Source organism: Panthera onca, chromosome A2 (assembly GCF_046562875.1).
Source record: "Panthera onca isolate mPanOnc1 chromosome A2, mPanOnc1 haplotype 2, whole genome shotgun sequence".
NCBI lineage: Eukaryota > Metazoa > Chordata > Mammalia > Carnivora > Felidae > Panthera > Panthera onca.
In genome coordinates, this window is record NC_138340.1 from 80591189 (window position 1) to 80610549 (window position 19361).

At 40.6% G+C, this 19361-nt stretch overlaps 1 protein-coding gene across 1 annotated transcript in view; it reads left to right on the forward strand.

Moving 5' to 3' along the window:
• The first annotated feature begins 4089 nt into the window (after window positions 1-4089).
• RELN (reelin) overlaps window positions 4090-19361 on the forward strand; it is a 524459-nt gene continuing 509187 nt past the window's right edge. The window contains exon 1 of the mRNA XM_078442541.1: window positions 4090-4621. Within this exon, the coding sequence (XP_078298667.1) occupies window positions 4396-4621 (226 nt within the window). The 5' untranslated portion in view covers window positions 4090-4395. The remainder of the gene's footprint in view (window positions 4622-19361) is intronic.

Sequence of the window (19361 nt, forward strand, 5' to 3'; positions counted from 1 at the left end):
TTTTTTTTTTTGCTTAAGAGTTTCAACTTCTTCAGATTCTATCATGTCTTACAAGTAATAGGTTTTTATAAGTTTACTTCTATGTAGGGAAGGGTTTCCTTTTATTTGGTCCTTTATTACTAATTTGGAGCCTAAAGAGTTGGCTGATTCCTGTTTGTTCTCTTTCTCCCTCCCTTTCCCCCTCCTTTTCCCTCTCCCCCTCCCTCTCTCTCTCTATCTATATATATGTATATATATATATATATATATATATATATATATATATTTGTATAATTTTGTATATTGTCTTCTTGACTTTTACATAGTAAATAAGAGTAGAGATTTACATTCTCATACATATCAAAATGTTTGCTACTTGGACTCAAAAGATCAGTGAAAGGCAGACAGTGAGTGAACTCTTGCAACTTTTAAATGTAATTCAATGTCTGTTTTGTATTTTATCTGGATTCATCTTCTCCCAATGATTTGAAAGTTGTGGATCTGATTTATTATATGTACATAAATATAGAATCTATGTATTTCCCATTGTGTTCTGATTATTCAAATTCAGTACTGGGCAATAATTTCTACTTATTAGCAAGAAAGGATTTATAGGCTAAGAATGCTTAAGTGTAATTTTTTTGGTAGAGTAATTGCCACTTCAGAGCAGTTTTAATTAAAAAGGAATCTTACCCCATTTTAAATTCCCTTATCCACAAATTTACTCATTTTCACCCCTGACACTTTTATTTTTTGCAGATTTTTTTGATGTAAGCCAATTTTTCTTGAAAAGCATTTCAAGAAAATTGAAGGTTGTAGATTTTGTGGACCAAATATTCTTGAAGATGTTTATTATGACTCAGTAAATAGAAATAAGATCTAAGACTTAGCACAGGATCTTGGAAACTGGAAGTTTCGAATTGTAACCTACTTTTCCTCCAATAGATTGTGAGACTTAAACTGCTCAACTAGGAAGATGCTAATTTCTTTTTAATTATATATAAATATATATATATTTTAGAAAATATATATTTTTTTATATATTTAGAAAAAAATATATATATATATTTTAGAGAAAGTGAGAATGCATGAGGGGGCAAGAGGGGCAGAGTGAGAGAGAGAATCTTAAGCAGGCTCATGCTCCGCACAGAGCCTGATGCAGGGCTCCATCCCACTACCCTGGGATCATGACCTGAGCCAAAATCAAGAGTCTGACACTCAACTGACTGAGCCACCCAGGTGTCCCCAAAGATGCTAATTCCTAATGTTCATGATGATTCTATATAGGCCCTGTGCATTTTCCTGATTTATTTATAAGATTATTAAAATGTATTAATAATAGCTAGTTGAACTGGGTTTGACCATGAAAATATCAGAGATGTGTGAACTTGGACCTCTATTACTTTAAGGGCACAAGTACTCATGCTTGTGCAAAGGACTGCTAAGTGGGGTGTACCAGCATCTACCTTTCTCTTAAGCAACTCAACACCACTCATTATTTAAACAGTCTCTATGCCTGTTAATGAACAACCATGGGCCTGAAGTCAGAGATATGAGCCTGAGTAGTTAAGAGTATGAAAGTCACCAAAATGCACATAGCAAGGTAATGTTGTAAAAAGTTAAGAAAGCACAAACAAAGGGAAAGATTGGAAAATAAACTTAGTTATATAAATTGAATGTTAAGAAAGTTATGGTAAAAGATGCACAAGAGAGTACTTCCTATAGAATAGAAAAAGGGGGACCTCTGGGAATTGGCGACCTTCTGGGAATGAAGTGCCGGTTATGTCCCGGACCAATTATCAGTGCTTTTACTAAAGACAATTTATTTAAAGCGGCGGCCTTGGGAACAAGCATGGCCAGATTTCATCCCAGGCTCCTTTTCTGAGTGCCCCTGAAAAATCACTAACCTTCTATGAATCTCAACTTTCTTTTCTAAAAAGTGAGAACAATTGTACCTACTTCACATGCTAATGTAAGGATTAAATGAGGTAATCTGACATTAGTAAAGAATAGTTCTTTTTCTCATCCCTCTAACAACACCAACATGCATTCCTTAGAAGTGGTTTACAGTGGTTAAGTGCTGGGACTCTAGAATCAGACTGTTCAAGTCATAGCTCTCTCACTTATCAGCTGTGTGACCTTGGACAAGCTACTTGACCTCTCTGTGCTCCATTTTCATAGTATGTAAAATGAGGCTATCAATAGTGCTTTACACATAAAGTTGTTATGAGGATTAAGAGTTTAGTCTTTGAAGTATTTAGGACAGCACTTGGGCACATGGTAAACATGTTTAAAGTTAGCTAAAAATGTGCAATAGTTTTGGATTCGTTCTAGAAGTGATTCATTTTGTGGTAGGTTATATTCACCTAACTGGACAGGAAGACATGGTAACAGTCATGCCGGCTGTGGGGTGAATTTCTTGTAATTCTATTCAGGGCAACATTGCCTGCTGTGATCAGGTGGTGGTGGTAGTCTTCCTTCTAGCTAAGGTTGTAGATGGTTGCAGGACAGCTCTGGGTGAGAGCCTTTAGAGCCAGCAGCCAGGTTGTCCCACATCCAGCTTTTGTTACTGATATTGGGCAAATTAACATTTCTGACTGTTTCTTCCCTTGTGAAATGGAGATAATTTTTTGCCTCTGGGGGTGGTGTGAGTATTAAATGCAGTAATTTACCTACAGCCCATATAGTCTCCACCCAGCACAGAGCTGCAGTGCTAAGGATGATTACATCAAATATATAGAGCAGTCAGGCCCTCGGGGATCAAAAGAAGGAAAACGAGAAGGTAGCCAGAAGTGGGCTTTTTCTGCCAGTCTGAACTCGGTTTGGATACAAGGAAGAAAAACAATCTCCCCCTTTTGCAACCAAAGGACTATTGAAGTCTCCCCTTTGGACCCTGCCTTTCACGCCGCCCCCTTCCCAATAGGCAAAGACACCATTCTTTCCAATTTTATAATCTACTCATTTCTGTACGTGCGGGTTTATCTGGGCTTGGTGGTAAGCCAAGGGTGGGTGGGGAGAGGCATTAAAACCTGGCAACCCAGCTCCCCCATCTCTGGATGCCGCAGGGCTCCTGCCAGCCGTCCTCGGTTAAAAACCATGCTTTTTATTTCACTTCCCCACAGTCTCATGTGCAGCAGCTCATTACCACCCGCTTCAATCACCACTGCCAGCATCTCCCCAGAATGTTTTCCCCTTCCCCTATTTCAGGGACATTGGTCTTAGCTGACATTTAAAGGAAATAAACACTGATTTAAAAAATTACAACCTTCCCCGCCTGAAGAACCCAGCAGCAATGAATAACTGAACAGTCCAGCGAAGAGCGCCTGCCGGGGCTCAGCTCCGCCAGCCCTTCCTGCCACACAATTCCCCACACCCGAGTAGCACAAATCACCATTTCCAGGCACCACTCGAGGCTGCCAATTCCACTTTCCCTTAATCTCATTTAAAATCCGGCTACAGATGAGGCTCAGTCGCTGAGACGAGGAGCCGGGCGGGGGACAGCGGGAGGGACGCGAGGCCTGCCTGGGAAGGGAGCGCAGGGGCCCCTCTCGGTTCGGGGCCGCGGGCGGATCCCCAGAACAAGTGCAGGCCGCCCGGGCTCCGAGGCGGGCGAGCCCCGAGGGGCGCGGGGCGCAGGCGGCTCAGACAAAGAAGCCGGCGCTAGCGCCGGCCCCACCACCTCTCTCTTTACCCCGCGCCTCCTCTCAGGAAAAAGAGGGAAATCTGAGGGCCAAAGGGGATGGTCGTCTCCTTGTGCTCCTCCAGACAGCTGGCGGGAGGTTCTCTCTCTCCGAGGTTTCTCCGTCCCTTACCGCAGACTGGCGGGCCCCGAGGCCACCGACAGCACCCCCCCCCCCCAGCCAGCCCCCTCCTCCGGCCCGCGCCCCCCCCGCCGCCCTTCCGGGTGGGAACCGGGCTGAGGCGCGGGAGCCCCGGGAGGCGTACGCCCCGCGCCGCGCGAGGTGCCGGCGAGCGAGGCCGAGAGGGCGGGGGCCGGGCGGGCGCGCGCGGCGCGGCGCGCGGGGGCGGGGGAGCGGCCGGGACACGTGTGGCGGCGGCGGGGGGGGGACTCGGCGCCCGGGGCTTTAAGAAGGTGTGGAGGGGGGCGGGCGCTTTCCCAGGCCTGGCCGAGGGGCGTCGCGCAGAGGCGGCGGCGGCAGCGCACGGAGGCGGCGGCCGACGCGCTCTCGGCGCCCGCAGCCCGGGGCCCGCTCTCCGCCGGCCCAAAGAAACTTTGCGAGCCGTGGTCTCCCGCCGAACTTCCCGGCGGAGCTCCGCTCTCGAGTCCTCTCTGCTCCCGTCCGCCGCCTTCTCGCCTTCCCTGCGCGTGGTTCCTCCGTCCCGGCGCCTCCCAAACTGAATGAGCGAGCGGCGCTCGCGGCGCGCGGCGGCGGCGGCGGCGGCGGCGGCGGCGGCATGGAGCGCAGTTGCTGGGCCCCGCGGACTTTCCTCCTGGCGCTGTTGCTGGGGGCGACGCTGAGGGCGCGTGCGGCGGTGGGCTATTACCCCCGCTTCTCGCCCTTCTTTTTCCTGTGCACCCACCACGGGGAGCTGGAAGGGGATGGGGAGCAGGGCGAGGTGCTCATTTCTCTGCACATTGCGGGCAACCCCACCTACTACGTACCGGGACAAGAATACCATGGTAGGTACCACAGCGGCTCCGCGCTCGCCGCCCGGCCCGGTGCGCCCGCGAGCGCAGCTTTTTATCTCTTTCCTTCTTCCAAGGGGCCATTTAAACGAGAGCCAAGAGAACCCTTCCCTCAACCTAGAGCTCTGTGAAGGGACAGAGAACAAAGTTAGTGAGGATCGAGCAGCGAGTTGGGATTTATTCGCCACACACCACACACTCCCTTCACGCATCTGCTCGTAATGAGCCGGTTCTTGTGGGAAACGCCTGAGAATTGGGGGCTGGCGTCGTTCCCCCTCACTCCTTGTCCTTGCAGCCGGCACGTTTAGTGGATGCGCGCGTCTTGTTTCCCTAACCCCGTGCTTGGATTCCAGACCTTTGTCCTGCTCCCGGTTCCCCCTGAAGGGTGGCGTTGGGGCTGGCGCGGGGCTTGGCGGACGGGCTGGTGACAGATTGACGCGCCCCGGTCCCCGGCTGCCCCGCGCCGTCGCCTGCCCGCTGCAAAGTTCCCGCTGCTCGCCAGCCAGGGGTCCCTCATTTCATCCAGTGTCAGAGAGCCCTCCTGAAATGGAGCGGCTTTCTTCCAGCTCTTTATTCTTCATAAGGTGTCCTTTAAAATGTCCGTAAGATGGGTTTTTTTTAAAAAATTTCCTTTTACTTTTTAACGTGCTGCTTTTTTTTTCAAGTGGTCTCTGTGTTGTGTATTGATGACTTTGTCTTTTATCTGCACAGCTTTAATTTCCAGGTAAGGGCTGTGGAAGCCCCTTATAATTTAAAGATACCTTTTAAAAGAGGATCATTATTATGGAGTCCTTCATCAAAATTAAACATTCCTGAGGAAGTAAAATTTAGCTACAAGAAATATAATTTTGTATGGTGCATGTATTTTGACTGTTTTAAGCTAGTTAGTCGTGTATGTGGGGAAAAAAGACACTGTCCATTTTCTGTTATTTCCTCTGGCACTTCTGAGCATTTCACTTCCATGGAACTTCTAAGCCAGGACAGGCATTTATTTGATTAGAATTTCAAGGCAAAAATACTTATACTCAATCAAATAGAAACTATTGCCTAGTAATCTCATATTATAGTTTCCATGTCTTGTAGGCTAACAGTTATTGACATAGCGGGAGATAATCCACCCAGCAGCTGGCATTTCAGATAAACATGCGTGTAAGAATGATGAGAGTCCTTAAGTTTTCTCTTTTTTTAAAAACACCTTCATATCTGCTTTAAAATGTTTTGCGTAAATAAATGCTTTCTGGAGATTTAAAATAGTGCTTTTTACAACTTTCTTGTGGCATGGTGGCAGCCTTGTCTGTAAAGCCAGGAGTCTAATTCGTTGGAATTTTAGACTTTGTAAAATTAATTTTCTGTAACTAGTCCCTTCTTTAATAAAGTGTTTAGCTCATTCTTTTCCCAATAACGTTCTGGTGTTTTTTTCTGAGGTGGTGAGAATCTTTTAAGTGGAAAGACCAGCCAGTATGATGGCAACCCAGACCTAACCTGCAGACTGATTGATTGAGCCTGTCACTTGGTGTGACCCTTAGCAAAGGGGCTTGTCTGTTATTAGTTCTAAGTGAGAGTGGTAGGTAAGTGAGCCAGAGCTGGGCTAAAAGGTATAATTGCCAGGTTGCAATGGAAGGCCATGTGATAACAAAGCCTTGTTACTGTTTTGTTTTGTTTTGTTTTTTTTCCGTTTTCTTCATCCTTTGTAAGGTGCCATCGTAGAAAACTTAAAAATATTAAAATATGACATAGCATTTGCTTTTGCTAGATAGCTGGCAAATATAAGTCAGCCAAAGACTGACCATAATCACATCCCTAAGTCTGAAAAGATAGAGTAAGAATAAAGTGTAATTCTTCAAGTTGGACATCGTGGGGGAAGCCTCAATTTCTACCTCTTTCCCGCACCGTCAGTAAAGATAGAGAAATTTTATTCTTGAGTAACTTCAAGAATATCAAATTATTATAAACTTTGAGAATTGTTCATGTCATATTTTAAATTCCTGTTACCTGTTTTATCAAATATTTAGATTTTGAAGCTGGTTGTAGTTACAGGCCTTCAGTAAGAGTTTTTCCCTGTAAAATGTTCTACAGGTAGAAGAATGGTTTAAAAATGAAATGAGGCTTACATGTGTCTCTTTTTCTTGTGGACTTAAAAAAAAATGTTAAAGTTAATTATATGGTGTCTTTAAGAACTGAACTGATCATAGGAAAACTTAACCTATTGTACATTTCCAGTTGGCTCATTTTATAGGAGACCAAAATAGAAGGTCATTCAGCCAACATTTTTTAAAGCTCAGAAATCTGTAAAACCTTAGCTTGAGATTTCTCAGTCTTTAAAGGTAGCGATTATGTCTGGAAAAATCACCCTTCTGTATGATTTACATTGGACTCTTCATTTGGAGGAATGGTGTTTGCATACAGCTGATGGTTGTCACTTTTTACCTAAAAGAATGCATTGCGATAGAAGTCATATGTACAAGGGCACCTAACACAGAACATTACTGTAGATCAGACTATGATGTCAGCTGCCCTCTGAGACTTGTGCTATGTGACAGAGCTCAGAATGTGAAGTGGAAAGGCAAATGTCAGTCTAGTGTAAAGTGGTTCAAAATTACGAGTCTGTGTATGTGTCATCGTTCTTTAAAGATTTTTTGAAAATCTTTTGAAAAACAAAAATGTAATGGTAAAGAATTTGAAACTGGCATGTCTAACAGTTGTCATCTATTTCCAACATTAAATAATTTATCCATGTATTTGCAGTTTTGACAACTCTGTAAAGAGTGCTTGGTTATTTCTACTAGTTTTTCATCTCTTTATTAAAGGGTGTCACTTGGTACTTCTGTTTTCATCTTCTTGTATCTTTTAAATTCTGTTGTCTACGACTCTCTTGAGATGGCATCGTTAGTCACAATGAACTATGGTGTCCTTGCATGAGTATACCACACTCCAGAAGCTCAGCAAAAAGAGGTCTCACATCCATCATGTTGAATTAGAAAGGTCTCAGGATCAGAAACTTTATTTCCCCTAGAATTTGCTGTTTTTGCATAAGTCCCAAAGTATGGTCAGTTTCTACAACACAGTTTCCAGGATCAAACCTGATTTTTTTTTTTGTAGAAAGTTGTGAATAATGGGAAGCTAGGAAATGGAAACCTAGATGGTCTAGTCAGAAGCCATTTCTCTTTCCCAGCCACACCTGGCGATTCCCTGCTCCCCTCCTGTGGACCAGGGCAGTATTGTGAAACATGCAAAGGTTGAGTTGATGTCTGCACCTTCCCTTTCCTACTATAATCCCTCTTCCTTCTCACCCTCAGGTATCTACCTATCCTTTTTTGTTTATAACTCCTCCCCCAACTGATTTGTAGTAAGGATGACTCATCAATATTGAATCTTCCCATAGTCTTAATTATAATGGTAGAAAGATGTTTTCCTTTTTTGTTTTATTTTGTTTTGAAGAATTTTAGCATCACTAACCAGGCAGTTACTATATTTTGGGATAGAAAGACTTTTAGAAATCATTGAAGTCGTGTAAATAAGAACCTACCTACTCATAAGATTGGCTTACTCAGTTACCCTCAGAGAAGAGATGTGAGATATTAGAAAAAGCAACTATGAAAGCCAAACATAAGTAAATGAGTCTGTGGAAGGTGCCTGAGCTTGAGTAAGACATTTTATCTGAATCCTGAAATAGACTAGAATCCCTGTTCTTTAAGGATGCGTAAGGTGGGGCAAATCTTCCCTCAACAGTGAAAAAATGTTCTAAATTATTGATTGAGGGGAAAAAAAATTGTCTTAAGCAGAACTGAATTAACAGTGTGGTATAATGCTTTAGAAGGGGGATTTTATTGTATTTTGTAAATCCATGTTGGTGGTTCTTTCATGCTACATTTCCATTCCATTATTTATTTAATCATATTGTGGGGTGATTGGGAAAGTCATTTCCTGCTAAAACTGAGCATTTACCTAAGAAAAGATATAATTGGAGAAAGACCACTTTGTCATTACAATAGCCAGTATTACTATTATAAATATATGTGTTCTGGAATCAACTGGTTGCTATTTAAAAATCACTGTTCAATGGCAGTGCAGTATAATGACCTTTCAAATATAGGAATGATATATGTCAGACGTAGTTTTTGGTAATATACTCCAGATTAAATTCCTTTCAAGGGAATGATTTTATCATTTGAATTAAAGTAATGTGATATTGGTAAGGTAACTGTGTTGTCGATCAGGTTTGTGGTTATTTGTCCTTTACTTGTCTCAGATTTCAGAATCAGCATACTTAAACTGTTAGGATCATTTGTTAAGTGCAATTTACAAGTGAACTGCAGCTGTGTCCTATTTGTATGTGACTGTGAAAATTGACCATTTTAAAGCATTTTGCTTTACTTGTTATATATTTCATCTCACTCTGTACAATTCATTTCAAACATTTTTTAGTGAGGTGGTTCAGATTGTTTCATAAATCACATAAATCTTGCTTTAGTGTGTTCCCCCATGAGAGGTTAAAAAATCAAGACTTAAATCAAGTTATAGGCTCATAATTGAAAACATCTCATTTAGGCAGATATTCTTTCTTCATTACCAGAAATTATTTAATTAGAGTACTTCCCTCCAATTTTTGTGCTTCTTTAAACTATTATTTTATTTTCATTAAAAACACTAAAGAATAAAATAAAGTTGTATCATTATAATCATATGTTTTTTATAGAACTGTCTTATTCCCATAATTTTTTCTTTTCACCTTTAAAAAGTAGATGATATGTGATTGTAGCAAGACTTTAAAGTTCCATACTATTGACTTTCAAATTTTTTCATGAATTAGTTTCATTCAAAAGAATACATTTAAGAGCCATTTTTGATTTATTTTTTCCCTCTCTGGAATTGATCAACTTTATAGAACAACCTGGGAACCTTATATGATCAATTTATTTAGAATGTGTTGCAATAATCAGAATTGTTCTTCTGATTATTTCAAATGGCACTTACTATGGCTTTAATGTTCACAAATAGTTGCTGATGCATTGAACCCTTAGTATTTCAAATAGCCTTTACATTTGAAAAGCATATATAAATTGAGTAATCAGTACTTTTTGAACATTGGCATTTAAAAAAATTCTACGTATTTTCACACAAAATATAAAGTTCTTAAAGAAATTTTAAGTTCTTTATGTAATATAGAAATAGCAAAAATGGATGGCCCTACCCTCTGTCAGGAAGAGAAGGAAGGTGGAATGCATTTTGTTAGAATGGCAGGTTCACTATGAACAAAGAGAAATGGCTTAGGCTTCGTCTGAGTAAAGACACAGCACATATAAAAAGAGAAATTCATTTATCTAAATATTTTGGTTTCAGGAAACATTTGGATGATTAACCCACCTCATCAACTTTAGAATCATTTATTAAATAACCAAACTGTGTAATATCATTCTTATCGAGTTTAAGCAAAAAAAGTATTAAAAACACATTTTCAGAAATTGGCGTTGAAATCTCAAATATGAAGATTTCATAATGACTGTCCAAACACAGGAATGGTATATTTAAAAGTATATATGTTCTTGGCTGTCAGGTAATTCCTGAAGTGATCTCTCTTTGGTTTTAATTGTGTAGCTCAGAGAGTAATTTTCGCCATGGTACCTGCTATGCCCCATCTCACTGAAGGCAGAGCTTCTAAAGGGTTGAATGCTGTACCTACGGGTTAACCAATTATTTCTAAAGTGTATGCTTTGCTAAAACTATGCATGTTTTTTTCCTTCTTTATTCAACCCCATGTAGGAACCAATATAGCAACGAAATGTGGGTGTGTGCCGAAGGATCAGTACAAATGTACAGGTGTTGCTTTGTGGCTTAAGGCAGCTCTAATCACTCAAAAAACCAAAGCGAAGGTAATTAGATAGTTTTGAATGCCATGAAGAGACTTATAGGAACTCTAATGTTTCAGAGTAAACACTGAAAACCATGGTTATCTTTTTATACTAAATTATCTTTCCTGAGAAAAAGAAAACTTTATTTGGAAAACAGAATAAATTAAACGTTATTGATTAAAGGATTCTTTGCAACTATAAAACCCGAGATTGTTTGCCACTGATGTATGCTGGTGCCCACATACTAAGTGACATGGAGGTGTGATCATAGTTAACCAATCAGTGATGAGTGTACATCTCAGAATCCACTTTCTCTGCCCTTCCTGCCTCTGTCCACTCTCCTTCCATCTATATCTCACCTGCTCTCTTCCTTGGTCCCTTTGTTCCTCCTCCTATAGTTTCTCATTGTCTTTCCTCTCATTCTTCCTTCTACCACATCACAGGTACTTGCCTTCTCTCCCCTCTTCCTTCCCTTTTTCTGTGTTACATTTCTCTTCTGTTCTTTCTATTTTTTCTCTTTTTCCTTCTCCCCTTCAGATTTTTTGTCACCATCTCTATTTTTTCTCTCCTTTGACTGTAACATGAAAAACATCAGTACATTTATATCCATTATTTTTCTCATTGGATATTTGCAAGCATAGAAGTGGACGAGTAGGCTTTTTATATTATTCTTTTAAAAATTTAATGTTATTTTTTCTGTGACATGCACTTGCCCTTTTAAAAAGTTATGGGTTAATTATTCCTAAAAGAAAAGTGGACCCTTCCTCCTACACTGTAAAATCTCTCAGAAGAACTTTCAAACCTGCAGCTATTTATTTTTTATTGTTTTCATTTTATTACTATTTAAAAAAAATTTTTTTTTTAAATTTTTTAACATTTATTTATTTTTGAGACAGAGAGAGACAGAGCATGAACGGGGGAGGGTCAGAGAGAGAGAGACACAGAATCCGAAACAGGCTCCAGGCTCTGAGCTGTCAGCACAGAGCCCGACGCGGGGCTCGAACTCACGGACCGTGAGATAATGACCTGAGCCGAAGTTGGACGCCCAACCGACCGAGCCACCCAGGCGCCCCTCATTTTATTATTTTAAAATTATTTTAAAGTAGTCTTCGCAGCCAGCTTGGAGCCCAGCGCAGAGCTTGAACTCAAAACCTTGAGGTCAAGACCCAGGCTGAGATTAAGAGCTGGATGCTTAACTGACTGAGCCACCCAGGCACCCCCAGGCCTGTAGCTGTTTAATTCTGAGTTGGCTGCTTTCTTCACCGTGACTTACTTGGTCAAACTGCAGATTCGAAAGTTTGTGCACAGAAACATATATGTACACACAAGGGGTAGTTATAGAAATTAGAAAATGGCATACTGAATTAGCTTGAATCTAAAAGAGCTCAATTTGGAGACGTCTGAATGCTTGAGTGCATAGAATCTCTTCTAGTAAACTGATGAAGGACTTTATCATCACCTCGGTCACCTCCAGTCATCTCATTTACTTGCTGGTCTCTCTGCCAAGGCTCTTAACTGCAGTTGTGTGGATATGAAATAATGATGCCATCTTACTGGTTTCTGGCTCTCAAAAAACAGGTCAAAAAGGGGATGGGGGCCTTGGTTTAAGGCAAACACTAGACTGGGAATTAAGAAGGGAGATGTGTTGCTCTGGGGTAAGTACCATAATCTTTCTTGAACAAGATCTATTTTATTGTTTTGTGCCATTGACTATTTCAGCTCAAAACTTCAAAGATTTCTTGGCTCAGTCAGTGTTATTCACACTAAAAACAGCAGTCCAGGGAGCACAGTCATGTATGTATGAGAAAGAGTTCAAGCTTTGGCAGCAGAGAGAGCCGGGTGTATATCCTTTCTCTGCCACTTATTTGTCATGTGCCTTCGGCAGTTCTCTATCATCCCCAAGCCTCAGTTTCCTCATTCTGATGTATGAAATAATAACATTCATTTTCAGGGTTGCTGTCATCAAATAAGGTTATGCATATAAAGAACCTGCCACACAGTAGGTGCTTATCATATAGTAGCTATTATCATCTGGTATAATCACCCAACATTAGATAAGAGTATTTGAAGCATTGTATAGATAGATAGCCATTTACCCATGCATGTTCATTTTGTGCTGTGTCAATATGTGGTACATTTCAAGAGAAGTTTTAAATTGAGTTATTAAGGAGAGTCACAAAAGTAAAAAAAAAAAAAAATCAACTCATCACCAAATATGTATGATCAGAAAGTGCTTCCCAGCCAGAATAAATATATGACTTGCATAGAATTAAGGGTTAATTAGTGTGGTTCTAGTCCACCCAAAACTTTTATTAATTTATCCAATTCCTAATTCAAACCTTCCTGTTCCTAAGTTGATTATTTTCCTTATTTGAGGATCATAACAACCAAATTTTGTATATTTAAGTGTAATCTGGGAAAGATGCCAAAATAAGTAAATATTGATATCAGTTTAATATATTTTGTCAAATCCTATGATATATATGTCTACAACTCCCTGTTTTGAAATACAAAACTATTTCAGCCAAACTAGAACTGAGAGAGATTGGTTTTGATAGTGAATCCAGAGTTCACCAGGTCCTCAGGGACTGATTGAGGAAACTGAGATCCACAAGTGGTTAGGTGGTAAAGTGGAAGGTCAGTTCATTTATAATACAAAGTATACTTGTCAGGATAAAGGCTTTGCCTGTCCAGTGCATTCTGTCTGTCCACAGGAGCAAGGTTTTTATGGTTGGCAAATGACTATTAGCAGGTTGTTGGGGAGCTTAGAGTTAGATGATCACAATGGCAGATTCCAGCCTCTAGGAAAGCTTCTCTAAACCAACTCATGTCAGCTGGGCAGGTTGACATCTTCTTCCCTAGACAGTATTGGAGGAAGATTGTCCTGCCCCTAGACTGCATAATGTATCATTGTGTTACATACACTGCCTGTTGTCTACCTATTCATTACTGAAACTCCCTTTCTTACTAACTGGTTTTGTTGAGAACAACTATGTGTCCAGTTAAAAATACCTTCAAGGCTCCCTTGCTGTAAAGTTTAGTGAGATGAAGTGGAAGTCTACTGGGTGGTATCTTTAGAAAGATTATTGATAAAATTGATAAAGATGATTTTTTAAAAGATTCTGCAAATAGTTGCTTTTTGCTCTACTCTTACCCATTTCGTCTAGCCAGGGTGTGGTACAGCCATCTTGTGACCTTGAGGATGGGAGTTTAGAGGGAGCCTTGGTCTTTATTTGTACCTTTGAGCAGCTGTCCCAGCCCTGGAATACCTCTTCTAAATTTCTTGTATCTTAAGAAAACTTAATCACTTTCCTGTTATGTGCAGGTGAGTGTATGAATGCCCAGATGACCCAGCTTACTTTCTCTTTAAGGTCAGTCACAATTCTTATATCAAGCTCTGAATTGCTCTCATCCTCCTGTAGAATTGTTTTTGGCCACTGTGATGGAAGTAGGGTGTTTCCTAAGACACTTCTGATAATACATTTTAAAAATATCCCTTAAGGTGTGCTACTTTGGCAAGTAGCAAAAATAGTGCATTTCATGTTGACTTTTTAGTAATGCTTTGAGAAAGTCATCTGTCCCTGACCTCCAATTTCTGAAGTTTCTTATAACTGACAGTTTATGCTAGTTTCCTTCACCAAACTTTGTTTCCTGATGATCCTTTCTGTCTAAAATGCAGCATCACCATATGTAAATCCTGTTGATGTTTCAAATACTTAGATGTGTGACATGGTCGTGAATGTGAGCTCTGCCCCAGCCTTAACCTTGTTTGTTATGTCTGGCTCAGCCTCTAGGACCAAATCCAACATTGTCATTTCTCTTGCTTGCTACATATTGAGAGAGGAAACAGGCATCTCAGTCTTACCTTCGGGAACATGTAATCTTTTTGTTTAGGCCACCTTTGTTATGAATGTTGAAATATCCTATGATCATAGTTCCAGTTCTTTTCATATTTCCTTTTCTCAGATAAACACTTCCTGCATTCTCATACTGCAAAAAAATATTATATGTCCAGTGTTTGTGATGGAAGAATATACAGAAATTAATGGGTCTCTTTTAGAAAAAGTAGGTTCACATTTCCATTCCAAGCACTGATACTATCAAAAAATAAGAAAAGGTAACTCTCAAGGGCTTAGAAATAAATTAATAGCAACAATACTAATAGCAAACCCTAAAGTAGCACTTAGTGTATGCTAGGCATGTAATATGTAATTTTCACTTCAACTTTATGAGTTAGGTACGGTTATCCTCTTTTTCTGGACATAGAAACTGAGTCACACAGAGGTAAGTGATTTGCTCAAGATTTGAAAGCTATTAGGCAAAGTCTTATTCCAGAATCCATGCTTCTAACCGGTATGCATTTATTTATAGAAATGATACTTATTTTAGGAAAGGGATGATAATATGAAATAATAAGAGACATTTTAAGAAAGAAAAAACGAAGAAAAGTACAAGCCAATTTTGTTATTTAAAATAAAGATTGATGGGCACCTGGGTGGCTCAGTCAGTTAAGCTCAGGTTGGCTCTTGATTTCGGCTCAGGTCATGATCTCATGGTTTGTGAGATCAAGCCTCAAGTCAAGCTCTCTGCTGACAGCGTGGAGCCTGCTTGGGATTCTCTTTCCTTCTGTCTTTCTGCCCCTCCCCTGCTTGCACTTTCTCTCTCTCTGTCTCTCAAAAATAAATAAATAAACTTAAAAAAGGACTGAAAACCTGAAGCAGAAAGATGATATCTATGCCAAACAAGGTCAGAATTTAAGTCCTAAATATTCATTGTCTAAGACATTATCTTCCAGATAAAGCAGAAAGTAAAGATAATCACTTAGTATACTGTTGACATGAAAGAGTTAACATGCCTTCAAAGTATGATGACAAAAATATATAAATATGATTTGTGAATTTTGTTCAAATTTATTTTTAACATTTTGATGAGTGTAATTTTTATTAAGTTTTTTAAGTAAATAGGAAGTTCATTCTCTGACTCACTAATAAAGCCTAAGTAGAACTGGAATACAAGAGGAGAATTCTTGGGAAGAGAGCCATTTCAAAAAATTTTGATTGAAGTTCATGTATTTGTAATATATTTCTTTCTTCAGGAAATTCCTTTATGTGTTATTAGTCTACAGGGACCGCCTGGAAAATTGAGTGATGTGGCACATATTGAGTCCTTGTGACAACCCAGAGCTCCTTTCAGTGTCTAACCTGCTCACTAGTTACAGGTCTGCATACACGGTGATAATGACACCAATGGCATAATGTTTATTTTGCACTTGGCTTTGGAGGATTGTTTTTTATTCATGGATCCAGTCTGTAAAAACCACTTTCTGTTGTGCTGTTCGAACAAGAAAAAAAGGGCAACCTCCAAGGGTCATCTCTGCGCTTGCCCTCAAATAATTCACCTTCTTTCACAGAGGGCAGAGGTCAGCCTTAGGCTTTGTGGCAACCAGGCGAGTGTGACACATGAGGGATTGCAAGACCATCAGTGTCTAATGCCTAGAAGCTGCCCTTGCTTCGTACTTACATTAGTAATACAAATATGTCTTCATTTGTTACCATCATCATAGTTTATCCCGAAGTTTGCCCTCAGATCTAAACTGAGATCCACTGATGCCTCATGGAAACTAAATCAGAGGGAACCCATTGAGATTCTCAGAGGGCCTGAAGGGAGGCCCATGCTTTCACTAAGAGAGAAACATTTGCCTCATCGGACTTGAACAAAAGGACGGTAGCCTTTATAAAGATATTATCAGAAATGTAGAGAAGGTCCACATATAAACATTTCCTTTTCTCAGGTAGGACAGACCAGACCGTTTCTCCCATTAGTCTTCCCTGGTGAGCTGTGTCAAGTTGTAGGTCTAGCGGGGGAATCTGTGAGCCTAAAGTGTAGGGTAGGAAGCCATAAGACTGCTTCCCCTGGTGATCTGCCCTGTTGTGGGTATTAAGCCTTTGAGAATATTTCTCTCAAACAAATGGTTTATGTCAGCTTTTTAACAGAAACTGTGAGGCAGACACTTCAATTCCAAATAAATTGTGAAATATTTTAAACATACAGAAAACTACAGTCAATGAAAATTCAAAATTGGTATCACTAATGAGTACCCAAGGGATACCTATCTATATTCGCTGAAGTAAAATGTAAATGCTCTAGAGATCAAGCTCTTCACAATTATTAAAATAATACTCACTAATGTGACCTGAATGGCTGAATGACGACTTGTCTAAACAAGTTTGTCCTGTCCCTTCTATACCAGTTGTTCCCAAGTATTTCCACAAAATAATGAAAGCCATGGAAGCCCCGCAGAATAGAAAAAGAATAGGAAATCTTGAATGAGGCACATGCTTGGTTGCTGTCCTGATGAAACAGCCATTAAAAAAATCCACTACTTTGATTAAAGACAAATGTTTCCAATGAATAAAAAGAATGGAGCTCCTTAGAAACGTCAGTGAAAGAAACATTTACAATCAGAATATCAGAATGGTTATTAGAATATTATGCCAATATAATAATGGCCTCTAAACCTTCATTTTTATGAGCCCAAATGTCCATCAACTGATGAATGGATAAAGAAGATGTGGTATGTATATACAATGGAATATTATTTGATGATCAAAAAGAATGAAATCTTGCCATTTGCAACAATGCGGATGGAACTAGAGTCTATTATGCTAAGTGAAATAGAGAAAGACAAATATATGATTTCAATCATATGTGGAATTTAAGAAACAAAACATAAACATAGGGGAAGGGAAACAATCAAATAAAAACAGAGGGAAACAAACCATGAGAGACTCTTGAATTCAGAGAACAAATTGAGGGTTGCTGGTGAGTATTGGGTGGGGGAAATCTAAACAGATGATGCACATTAAGGAGGACACTTGTTGGGATGAGCACTGGTGTTACATGTAAGTGATGAATCACTAAATTCTATTCCTGAAATCATTATTACACTATATGTTAACTAACTTGGATGCAAATAAAAAAGAAAGACCTTCATTTTTACTTATGTTGGAAAATGGACCTGACTTGAAAATTTATGAGTTTTATTGGCTACCACAGAATTTGGAAAGTGGTGGGTATACCAGCGTATTCTGGTTGCCAGATGTAGGAACTGGCTCTGGCTGACCTGGGCTAAAGGAATTTATTAATGGAAGGTGGGTTAAATTGCATAACGGAAGGAAAATCCAGATGTTAGACATGATGATAGTATGTCAAGTGGTCAGTTGCTAAAGGAATCAAGGTGGTAAAGGGACCATGATTTTCTGGCTTTTTTCTTTTTTTTTTTTTTTTTCTGATTTCGAGGCTCTTTTGCTCCCACAATTAGGATGAATCCTCTTCAACTCCTCTCGTTTCTTGTATCACTGAATTCTAGTTCTGGGACCACAAGTCTCATTGGCTTCCCTGGGGTCTGGCCATCACACTTGGATGGCTGTTGGGTGGGAGGGATAAATTTCCAGAGGAAAATTGAGGTGCTGTTACCCCAAAGAAGAGGGAGAGGGCAATAGGACAGGCAAAATAACAGATAGTTGCCACAGTATTCAGTGTATACATTTAAGAATAAAAGATGTGAAATGACCTCTGGGTTAGTGAATGTGATGTTTATAACACAGGCCATGTGGAGAAGCAGTGTTCTTCTCCTTCATCTGAAGAAGTTCATCTCTTTCATCAGATGTGAAGAGTGTAGTGATTTTTTTGGAGGGGGGAGGAGGGGCAGATCTAGTCTAAAAGTGACTTATCATGCTTTTGTAGCTTTGTGGACATGTCTAGTTCTCTTCCAGAAGCTACACAGTATGGTACAGACTACCTACTTTTGTACGAGAAGCCTGGCTTCTCTTGGATGTGTATTCCCCTCTTCACTTCATACCCCTCGGGGTCTTAAATTCAGTGACCTGCAAAGGAGTATTAGAGGTAAATTAATGAGTGCATACCTCTCCTTTCATGCATCAGTATAGACACACCATCCCTGTATTTACTGGGAACATGTCAAAATGCATCTCTCAGTTCTCAGCTTGCTAGGACCAAAGCATCATTTATCACAGTTGATCACCCCCTTCTCCTTGACACACTTTTGTCATTTGGCCACGGGGATTTCACCCTCTCCTAGTTTCTCCTTACCTCCCTGGCTGCCCCTTCTCATCCTTTGTTGTGTCTTCCTCTCCTCCCTGAGACTCTGTTTTACTAGGGCTTCAGGGCTCTGTCCTTTACCATTTTCTCTTTTTCATCTGCCCTGTCTCCCTAAGGATGCCATCCATTCTGATGCTTTAAGGGCCATCTACATGCTGGTGACTCCCACACGACTCTTTGAACTGTGTCTTACTCCCCATTCACCATCTCCACTTGGATGTCTGTTGGCATCTCCAACTTCATGTGCTCCTCATGCTGCCACCCACAGGATAGCTCCTCCTTGAGTCTCCTCAACTTCATTATTGCCAGCTGAGGTCTTACAGTCATTCAGTCCCCAAACCTTCTTTCTCTACATCCCACCTCTGATCCATCCCTGGGTCCTGCTGGCTTTACATTAGAACACACCCAGAAGCTGCCATGGCCACCACCTCTCACCTGGGTTACGGCAGCTCCTAATCTTCATGCTCATCTTAAAACAGCAGCCAGAGTGATCCAGCTCAAACCAAGATCATGTCGGTCCTCTGCTCCATAACCACGGCAACTGGTTCATTCCACCAGGTTGCCTGAACAGCTGTGGTCTGCCTGTGTTGTCCCAGTGTCCCATCAGCTTAGCATTTTCACCAGCAAAGATACCTACATTTGAATGATAAATCCTATCATAATTCTATCCATCTGTTTTGTTGCTCCCTATGCCTCTCCAAGAGAAAGAAAGTCCCTGGCCTGGCCTGTAAGGCCCTAGAGCACCTGGCTCCTCTGTTACTTCT